At 43.2% G+C, this 11,005-nt stretch overlaps 2 protein-coding genes across 3 annotated transcripts in view; one reads left to right on the top strand and one right to left on the bottom strand.

Annotated features, from left to right (window-relative positions):
• The window catches only part of LOC105561107 (PAB-dependent poly(A)-specific ribonuclease subunit PAN2), a 12,564-nt gene extending 6,988 nt beyond the window's left edge, over positions 1-5,576 (top strand). For both annotated transcript variants that reach the window (XM_012010802.1, XM_012010801.1), the window contains exons 13-21: positions 540-719; positions 1,046-1,212; positions 1,334-1,502; positions 1,577-2,099; positions 2,180-2,397; positions 2,474-2,603; positions 2,715-2,936; positions 3,031-3,292; positions 3,386-5,576. In XM_012010802.1, coding sequence (XP_011866192.1) covers positions 540-719; positions 1,046-1,212; positions 1,334-1,502; positions 1,577-2,099; positions 2,180-2,397; positions 2,474-2,603; positions 2,715-2,936; positions 3,031-3,292; positions 3,386-3,400 — 1,886 coding nt within the window. In that variant the 3' untranslated portion in view covers positions 3,401-5,576. The remainder of the gene's footprint in view (positions 1-539; positions 720-1,045; positions 1,213-1,333; positions 1,503-1,576; positions 2,100-2,179; positions 2,398-2,473; positions 2,604-2,714; positions 2,937-3,030; positions 3,293-3,385) is intronic.
• LOC105561109 (integrin alpha-PS2-like) lies at positions 3,596-10,979 on the bottom strand. The gene is made up of 6 exons (XM_012010803.1): positions 10,377-10,979; positions 9,824-10,135; positions 9,432-9,735; positions 8,456-9,355; positions 6,266-8,380; positions 3,596-6,056 (listed from the first exon to the last, which is right to left on the bottom strand). The coding sequence occupies exons 1-6, from the start codon at positions 10,592-10,594 to the stop codon at positions 5,964-5,966; spliced, it is 3,942 nt and encodes a 1,313-aa protein (XP_011866193.1). The 5' UTR covers positions 10,595-10,979; the 3' UTR covers positions 3,596-5,963.
• Positions 10,980-11,005: the final 26 nt, after the last annotated feature.

Below are 11,005 nucleotides of genomic sequence, written 5' to 3'. Positions count from 1 at the left end.
TATTTTTAGAATGTATCTCTTTATTGATTAAAACCAATAATGGCAATGCTTTTTACTCCTTAAATCGCTTGATTTTATTATGTATATTTTTTATAGTAAGAAGAGCAGCCAGCCCCTTCTACCTTACTTTCCAAAAGTTGCATGATCTTGCTTTTACACGAGAATCCTGGGATTTAAAAATATGTGATTAATATCCATGCGTTAAAAGTACCAATATGATAACACCGATATATTAAATGTCTAATATATGTATATATATTACTGAATAATCTCAAAATTATCTCGATGTCTAGTTTATGTTGTTTAAGTTAGAAAAATCGAGATCTATGAATTTTCTAAATTCGATCACAGTATCCTAAATAAACGAACGTATTAATCTATTATTACAAAACGTCGGGAATTATGAACACACGTATATCGCATTACTGCTAAATATTATTATAGAATCATATCTCGTTTAGTAAAGATATATTTTTACTCGATTGCAATATCATTAATAATATTCGTTTATTTTATCTTTGCGCATTCATTACGGGTAGATAAGACGACCAAAAAATCCACCGAAGAGAATGAAGTGCGAGATGACGAAACAGAGATCAGTCGTCTATTTGGATCTGAACAAATGCACATACATCGCTGTCTCAAATGTGGGCAAGAAGCTACAAAACATTCCATCATGTTACTTTGTAACTTGGTTTATCCAGAAATAATTAATCCTTGTAAGCAATTTTCAAGCGAAGCTTCGGCTAGATAGAAAGTGTATCTGGTGTGTAAAATGATTGAAACTTTGGCTATATATTTTCAGACATACTAGTATTTTGAAGCGAAACGATATAAGAAGCAGTTTCGCAGTCTCGTAAGATGATTAAAAAAAATTTTTTTTTAAGTATTCATTTTATAGAACATAAAATCCAACAAAAATGATGATCAACGTTCAAGATATTAAAGTTTCAAACAGCTTACGCACTAAATCGACTTTTCGCGTGACCTTAGCTTAACACGCACATCCACACTCGCGGTTGAATACAAGATTTACCTTTTGTAGCTGAAGAGGTACCGTTCACAAATGTTCTTGCCCGCAGTTTAAGACCTGAGAAAATTACACCCGCATGGTGTGACAATTGCCAGAAATATACACCTACTCTCCAGTCTCGACAATTGACTAAACTACCTCAAATACTGGCTTTAAACTGTGGCTTAGATACTCAGCAGGTACTTACAACATCAGATTAGATGTACAATCATAGCGCACAAAATGTACATACAGAATCAAAGCACGAAAATCTGCGCGTCATGTCCCATGTGTAATTTCCAAAGTCGTGAATTATTACAGGATAAGGCGTTTTGGCAAAATCAAATGGACATCGTGGTGCAAAACGTGTTGACGGGGAAAGAGAGCAGTCCCAGCTCCAGTCCGGTGCCTGTTACCGCGAAGCTCTGTCGATATGGCAATAATTGCACGAGAACTGGCTGTCGGTTTAGGCACGTTGGCCGCGACTCAGGTAGGCAAATACCTCGCGTCGTACAAGTTAAATACGTAGCTCTGAATTAATGTTAATTATCATTTACTGCGCAGAGACAGAAAAATTATCAACGTCATCCTCTACTCCATCTACCTCGTCGACGGCGCCCGTTACATCGCCTCCTAGTCACTTGTATTATCTGCACTCCTGGATACCTCACAACATAGAGATCTCCCTCAAAGAAAACGGGGAGATGTCGGTTAAAAAGATCAGCGAATTGAAAAACGAATCGAATAGCGATACGTCCGCGCAGACGAGCGTGATAGAGAACGGCCAAGATGACAAAACGGTACAAGTAACTTCCGAGAATGCCGGCGACAACGGTGAGGAAAATGTCGAAAATTGTAATATATCATCGAACGTGGAAGACGACGAAGCCGTGAAAAGTACAAATCCGGAGATCTCTTGTAACACTCAGAAGATACAGTACGGTCTCAGTGCTGTAGTCTGTTACATCGATGATAAAAATAACGAGGAGCGGAGGAACATTGTGGCACTGTTACAAGTTGGACCAAGTTATCACGAACGATCGGCAGGCAACGCCGTGTCGCAATGGTACATTTTCAACGATTTCTGGTGAGTCCTTTTAGCATCCGAGAAGAACTTGGTCTACATCTTTAACGTCGTTTATTATTGACGGGCGATGCTTGTTGCAGTATACAACCAGTGACACCGCAGGAAGCGGTATGGTTTAATCTCGATTGGAAAGTTCCATGTGTGCTCCATTACACAGCGATACCTGCACCCGAACCAACACAACTTGTCAGCCCTCTTACGTACGACGTATTCGGAGAAGATAAATGTATCGCTCGCAGTGGTGGGACCAGAGTCATTACATTTACTCCCCTGTCGTCCGACGAAATGCCTAAGAAAGGTAGATTCCTCTGTCATAACAATTTATAATTCTCGATGTGAAATCGATGTATTGTATATCCTAATTATTGTCACAGGCGAGTTAGTAGGGATCGATGCAGAATTCGTTACTTTGAATCAAGAAGAATCTGAGCTGCGGAGCGATGGAAAGATGTCAACTATAAAACCGAGCCATATGTCGGTCGCACGAATCACCTGTATACGCGGGTATGATCTATTATTAAACAGCTTCGTGAACGAAGAGGTTTTAATCCGATCGGATAAAATGCGATAAATACTCGCGTTATTTCAAGTCACAATATATTTTCTTTCAAATAGGCATGGTCCATTAGAAGGTAAAGCGTTTATAGACGATTATATAAGCACTCAGGAACAGGTGGTTGATTATCTGACAAAATTCAGCGGGATCCAGCCGGGTGACTTAGACGCGAACTTTAGTAGCAAACATCTTACAACTCTGAAATCGACGTATCAAAAGTTGAGGTTCTTAGTGGACAACGGCATAATCTTCGTCGGGCACGGCCTGAAAAACGACTTTAGGTGAAATTCTGCTTGACACCTATAGATATAGGACAATAATTCGTCACCTTCTTCTTGGTGATATTTTTCGTTTAAACTTGCGCGAACTTTGCAGGGTGATAAATTTGGTGGTGCCGCCGGAGCAAATAATAGATACAGTTTTATTATTCCACTTACCTCATCATCGTATGGTATCATTACGCTTCTTGACATGGCACTTTTTGGGTAAAAATATTCAGTCTGAAACTCACGATTCGGCCGAGGACGCACGAGCAGCTTTAGAATTGTATCGCAAGTACAAGGAGCTCGAGAGCTCAGGCACGTTGACAGAAACGCTGAAAGAACTCTACGAAGTGGGCACCCAATTACAGTGGAAAGTAAGAAACGAAAGTTCTTTCTTACGTTACTAAGCGTCATCGAGCTCGTCGAGTCTCGTTAAATTAATTTCTTTAAACATTATTTAATTTCAGGTCCCCGATAGCTGATACGAGGATAATATATATAACGATATAGATGAAGAAATCAATAGTGATAATAACGATTAGATGATATGAATGTTCATGTGTCCGTTGTCTGATCATCATTGTTCAAGAGGTACTCGACGAGCGCCATTCGCATCCGTCGATAAAATGTCGATGTTTAATCCAATGTTAAAGATAGGTTCGCATACTCGTCATTCACAGAGAACAGATTTATTCAACGCACAAGTAATATTATTAGACGGAATTTTTCGAGATTCCATATCACGTGATGCAATCGGAAGTATGCAGATTTGAAGGTATTGATATTAATTTACGCGTTATTTTTTCGCTCATGCGTTAGATCATTGTTGCATTCGAGAATATATGGTATACGAGTACCGTATTTAATGGTAATACGCCAAATCATACATTTTTTTCACTATCTTAGCAATTGCATACAGCCCGTTAAGAAGAATAAATGAGAAAATTGTTGATTGTGATTTTAAAGATAGAAATTAAGCATAATATAAATTTGTACATATTGTCTGACAACGTATTGGCGTTTTGAGGAGCAGTAACGATCTCGCACTGCCCGATAGAATGTTCGCTCCAATTTCCTGTCATTCATATTGTATCCCAGAGATAACGTATTCCATCTCGATTCAATTGCCGAATATAGACGTAAATAGTTATAGCGCAATAGCAATAATCGAATTATATATTTTTAAGTACACAATATCTCACTACTTTCTTTTATACGTATTTTCTTTAGTGCATCAACTTTTGTACGATTTTACAAAGAAGTTGACATTCTTTTTATAAAAATATTTCACAGATTTTAGTTTCCTCGACCTCACACACACACAGTCGCCTTCACACGTTTGCACAAATACCAATCACATTTGTCGCCGTTGTAACTATTATCCATTTGTCAAAACTGATCCATTTGCGTGAAAGGTTCTCAAAACGCAAAAATCTATTAACGATGATATGTGGTAGCATATTTTACAAACTGACAATTGTATGCATTATAAATTATTTTTATATACCTTTTATCAATGAAAGAATATGAAGGATACTGTCCATGATATTTAAACAAAATGACGAGAATATGAAGCATATATTTTTTTATATCTGGAAGAATTTTCTTATATATAATTTGTGCACGATATAACTTACACTGATTTCAACAATCAATGCGATCAGTAAATAGCACAAACAATACACAGGTTAATCAAACGTTTAATTTATATCAATCACTGGTCATTGTAATTTTGCAATAAATGATTGTATAAATTTATCCTGTACAGTTTTTTTTCTTTTCAGTTATAATCGAACTTTCAGCAAATTTATTAGGGGAGTAATTAGCAGTATACGCAAAATAGTGTTAATTTCATTAGATGTATATATATATATTTTTTAATATTTATATCTTAACGTTGTATGTACAAGTCAATTCTAGCTCCCTATCTATTTATACCAGAAAGATACAAATCTTTTCTAATTGAATATTATTGCGTTAAACCACTTTTCGTGGATAGTTTTAGTAACGTAAATTAATAATTTACAGATTGTACACACATTCACCTTGCGCGCGTGACGGCACATCACGCTATTGTTACGGCGCTCAAGCATACGTTACGGTATTATGTATATAACATAAAAATTTAATAAATAATTAAATCCATGCGATTTCAAAATCGCTCTTCGGGAAGACGTAGACCCTTCTCAAACGAATTTGAATTCGAAACACTGCTAAAGCAGCATCCAAAATACGAAGATGTAAAAAACATCTGAGAGACATCTGAAGAATTGTCTACGGCGTGACTTACTATTCAATATCCGATCATCAAAGTGCTCGTGTGAAAGGGGTCTTACAGGACATTATCTATAATGTTTTCGGCACCGAATGAGCTTTGCTAAGAGAATCGTCGGCGAGATACGAAGTCGTTTTCGAGTTCGTGCCGACCGAGCACGGGTAAAAAAATAATTAGTTGTACTCTATCGTAAAAAAAGACAGCGGAAGCGACGAGGCACGTATCAAGGCGTTCTACCGCGATTGACGGTATACAAAAAAATAACATTATACATATACGTATATACACGAAGATACGATTCGTCGAAGAATGTCGAGATATTCGTTCGTATCTGCCGACTGTACGCGCGGCTTAAGTAATTACAGGTAATAATTAAAAAAAAAGAAGAAGAAGAACGTCTCCTGACTAGAAACTTGTGTGGTCGAGCTGCAGGAGCTGGAAGGAGTATTCAGCGGCAGTATACGAGTGACGAATCGTTCATCACCCAAAATCGACGTTTCCAGTGCACCTCGGTAGATGCTCGTCTACAGCCTGGATGCGGATTAAGGCACTGTTGAACGCTAATGAGATACTCGGCAGAAGTCGAAACTGCGTCCACAGACTATACCGAGCGAATTCACGCAACGCGATTATCGCCATTTGCCCGATTATCAGAAGACCAAGGCGTTTCTCATGATTCAACCGCATAGTTGAGTTCAAATTCGCCTACGGTACCGGCATAGCCAAGAAGTCGAAAGTTTCGTCAGAACGAAGGTGGACAGTTGTGATCCTTAGTGATCCTCGCCTTGCTGGAAGTGACCGTTTCGATTCAGCGGTTGTCTCTCTGGCGCGTCGGAGGGCCTGTTTCTCTTGAAGAAGCCGCACTGTAAATAATAAGAGACGAATAGATTATTGTCGATTCATCCTGACTTTAGTCACTCAATATTATCAATATTGAAGACTGAATCAACTTGTACGGGAGAAAATTAACATATTATTCATTATTAATCAATCGGACGAGCGTTACTTATTTGTAGAAAAATTTGGAAAAGTGTCACTTGCAATTTTTCCACATTACATTCGCTGGACTCACTTTATAAAGCAGGTAAATGAGCAGCAAGAGGATTATCATTCCCGCGCAGGCCGACAGGACCACCACCCATATCGGAATCATATCCGGAACAGCAGGCGCCGCGCTTGGCTCGATGTTCGTCACGACTTCGTCGCTCCTGACGACCTGTTCAGCAGGCGTGCCGATGAACGGTTGCTTCGTGACACGTGCCACCAGCTTCGTCGACACCTTCACCTTCTCCTCGAGGGCGACTTCCTTCAAAGTCCGAGCGTTGACGCGATACCTCGAGCTGATCCAGACCTCTTGGTCTTTTTTCAACGGACCCAACACGCATCGCAACATAACGCACTTGGCCGCGTCACACGGCGGTATTGGTAGTTGCGACTTGGGCTCGCTTTCCTGATAGTAATCGTCATCTTGGAATGACGTTGCGTCCGACGGGAAGTCGTCCGTCTCCAGGTCTCTTCGATGTCTGTGGAGCGATTCGAATTTCTTGAACTCCTCGACGTCAACCATGTCGCTCTCGCGTCTGTATCTCGAGCTCGGGAAATTAGGATCCGGTCTGTTAGTAGGGAATTCGTCGTTAAACTGTTCACGATTTCTTCCGTAGACTCTGGTGTTAGTCGTTCTCTCTTCCGTTCGTTTCTCCTCATGTGTACGAGTATTATATCTGTTTTCGTAACCGCCGTCTGAAGTTGCACCGAGACTGGATGATTCCTCGTGCCAAGATTGACTGTAAGTTCCCTGATTTTGATTGTCAGCGTGACCACCTTGATAGCTGTCGTGCGGACCACGCAAAGTGTACGTTCTTTCCTCAGTGTGTGTGAAAGAACCCTGAAGAGGGAACTTTCGACCATCCTTCAACACGATGTATCCCTTGCCGTCCGGAGTAATAAGCAGCTGGCCTTCTATCCTGAGGAATCGACTGTCGCGGGGCTCCGTGGATTCCGAGATGTAGCTTTGCCCACCGTAACGATCTTGAAGTGGGAACGTAGAGCCGTCCTGGAATTCTATGTACTCTTTTCTGTCAGCGGATGTCCTGAACCTCGCCTTGAACTGAACATACTGCTGCCCCTGTCTGCTGTATAGCTGGTAACCAGTTGCATCTTTCGACAACGTGCCGAAGATCCGCTCCAGTTCTTGCGTGGAGCTGACATTGTGCAAACCAAATTCCCGACTTCCGATTGTCTCCTCGCGATCGCCAGTGATAAAATCATCTTCCGTAGTCCGATGACCACCCGTAGTAGTCACACCGTATTCCTCGTTGTATCTATGTTCCCTCTCTTCCTGCAGGCGTCTTTCTTCTTGCTGTCTTCGCCGTTCTTCTTCCTCTATTCGCCGCTCTTCTTCTCTTCGCCATTCCTCTCTTCGTTCGTTTTCCTGCCGACGCCGTTCTAACTCCTCCTGATGACGTTGCAGGGCGATGATACGTTCTTGTTCCTCCTGCTTGCGCTCCTCCTGCAGCTTCCTCTGTCGGGTCTCCTCTTCTTGCCGCAGACGAGCCTCCTCCTCCAGCCTCAGCAACTCCTGATACTGCCTGTCGCTGTCAGTCATAACTGAGTCGTACCTTCCCGGAGGTAAAACTGTATGCCCTCGTGCTTCACTGCTCTCCTCCCAACGATTTTCCACCCTAACGGATTGATTCGTACGAGTTCCATAGGACTGTTCGAGATCGGGCAACCTTGAGCCAAAGGATCCCTCCTCAGATCCACGAAATCCTCCGCCTAACGTCGTGGAACCATAACTGCCACTTGATTCTGTGTGAAAAACAACACCGCCGCGATTGCTGGACGAACCACCGCTACCGCTCGAACTAGTTCCGGAAGAGTTGTGCGTGTACGTCGTGGTGAGCACTTCAGGTTTCTCTCCCGTGGGGTTGAGCTGAATCCTCCTAGTTTCGGCGGTACTAGAAGAAGACGAGGAGGACGAGGAGGAGGACGACGACGAGGAGTGTCGTGATTTCTGGATATTGGAGCTGTCGCCACTACTAATCTCGGCCTCTTCCTTCTGATTTACTTTGTTACGGTCTATCTCGAAGCCTCTTTGAACATTAATCGTCCTGCCTGATTGCGACTCGTCCAGGATTACGCCGGAGTAATCAGGGTAATTAAGGTGCACTCTTCTGCGCTGATCGAGCTGCAAAATACGTTATTATGACTCATACTATCGTACATGGATATGCAGAGAAATAATTTTCCGCACTATACGTACCTTCAAACTGAGATAATTCGCATTGGCAGATTCGCAAGCGATCGGTCCCGCGGTCTCCGGTTGTTCCAGTAAATACATGAGTATCTTGCCGGATAAAGTTTGAGCGGGCCATACAAGGAAAGCCTCCGCCTCGACGATATCCGATGGGCCCTGATTGCGAATCGTATAATTGTGCGTCACCGCTGGTCCCAATTCCAGCTCCGTTGTAATATTCGCGGCAGTGTAATTGTCGGGATTATAATAGAGATCCTTGGGCTTGCTCTCACCGTCGACGCGCAAATCCGTCTCTATCCAAATCGGCAGTGACAAGTGCTCTCTATTATCGTAGGCAGTGTTGGAATCTTCGGGATTCGTAGTGTTGACGTGCATATCGAACTCGTAGATGGGCTTCATCCCGTGCGACGTCACGGGCTGAAGTAGCACTTTGAACTTGACCAGCTTCCTCTGTGGCAGTGGATTTCCGATATCACAGCGTAGAGTGTTGTTGTTCGACTGCTTGGGCGCGGAGCAGTGAACGGGAATCTCCATAGTCTCGACGCGTTCGATCTTGATGTAATCGATGCCGGCCGGCAGCTGCAGATTGTACGTTGCCTCGAACGCGTCCTCGCCCGCATTTTGAACCAGGACTTCGAGTTCCAACCTTTTGCCAGATCCCAGCAAGTATCTGCCAACGTTGGACCTCACGCTGAGCTGTAAGTCGGGTATACAGATGTTGTCGGGGCCGCAGTTCTTTCTGATAGAGAGAGTATCCTTCCTGGAGGTCGTCGCGCCGAGGACTGGTCTTAGTGGCATTCTAGGATCACGACGGCGATTATCCGGAATCCGTTCCTCCTCCAGACTCATGCGCATCTCGGCGTCCAACGACGTTAGCTTGTCGCGAATGTTAGGAGTCACGTACACCTTTAAGACGATGTCAAAATTATAAGACTTGGAAAAAGAAAACATTATATATGATTAATATCATCTGCCTACTTACCTGAACTGTACGACAGAACTGGCGATCGCGTTCGACCGTGATCGTGTGATTCATCGTGTTCCTGCCCTCCAACTCCAGGAAGAACAATCTCGGATTCTTCGTCTTCTTCACGTCGAGTACATACTGTATATTGAAATTGTGCCTCATGAGAACACCCTCTCCTGTGAATCTGAAGCAAGCCCTGAGCGGAAAACACGTGACTCTGGTGTTGTCCGAGAGCGTGCAGTTCCTGTTGTCCAAGGAGATCAACTTGGATTCCGAGTCGAAGGTCACGTAGGAGTCCATCTTGATCACCGGTCGTGATCTGGAGAACGCAGAAAAGTCAACGATGCAATCTACAGGCCCCTGCTCGACACCGAGGCATCGAGAATCAAAGGACGATTGATAACAACCTGAAAAACATCGCTGCCCCCGACTCGTATGCACCGACTACTAGATCTGGATAAACATTGCCATCGAGGTCAAGGCCACCGGCCACGGAGAATCCGAAGGTCTGCACGGGGTTGTCCAGATCCTCCGCGTGGATCACCTGGGAATACTTGTCCAGTACCCCGGTCCGTGAGCCGTGGTAGATGTAGACGGCACCGCGACCGTTTGGACCACCGTAGGGCGCGCCGACGGCGAAGTCACCGTAACCGTCACGGTCGATGTCCCCCAGTGAGGCCAGCGACAAGCCGAAACGTCCGCGGTTGCTCTCGCCGTCTCTGGATAACGATAAGACTTTATCGCCGCGGTTCAACGACTTGCGCGACGCAGGGCTCATTTAACCCTTCGGGTCGGAGAGTTAATGAACTTGAGGAGCGGAGATATTCCCGCGTCTCCGCTCTACGGAGGATTTTTCTCTAAATGTATTTTTTTTTTCGTAAATATGTAACGTAAGATATTTTGCCCCCTCCCCCTCTTTTCTCTCTCATTTTCTAAAACGAACTCGAGGAGCTTCATTACCTCGTGTCGAATTTGCGAAACTTCTCCGCACCATCGCCCTGATAGATAACATAGATTCTTCCGGTTTCGATGGTCATTTCCGGGTTATCTGGAACAGTGTACATGGGTGCACCGACTATCAGGTCATCCAACCCGTCTCCGTCTATATCGCCAGCAGCCACGGCGTAACCGAAGTAAGCACCCATTTGTTCACCAGTGAGATTTCGTGGATTCGTCATATTCGATGTGAAGAGTATGACCTACAATTACATTTTTGCGTCAGCTTACGTCCGCAACAGATATTACACTCGTGCAAAAGTCTTATCTCAGTTTTGCAAATTTAGATCCTCGACTGAAGTTTCACGCGATAGGCACTTGCAATTTAAGAAGCATATACTCTGCGTTTTTAAGTAATTTAACTTCAGAGAGAGTTGTTAAATGTTAATCCTGCGTCTGACTCACTTTATCTTACGACATTCCTTGCGTTCATCGAGATTTAGATGTGTACTTGAATTTTTTAATATTGCGATTATTTTTCTCTTCTTTGCTTTTGCTTCTACCCTTGAAAAAATACACGCAATCATACGTTGACGGTCCGAAATAACCATCAAATTGAGTGTAAACCTTCATGAAACACTCGATCCCAGTCA

Source organism: Vollenhovia emeryi, unplaced genomic scaffold (assembly GCF_000949405.1).
Source record: "Vollenhovia emeryi isolate VEMERY1.0 unplaced genomic scaffold, V.emery_V1.0 DF939211.1, whole genome shotgun sequence".
In the NCBI taxonomy this organism is placed as follows: Eukaryota; Metazoa; Arthropoda; class Insecta; order Hymenoptera; family Formicidae; genus Vollenhovia; species Vollenhovia emeryi.
The sequence above is the reverse complement of the archived record's forward strand: the minus strand, read 5'-3'. Positions and strand labels throughout refer to the sequence as shown.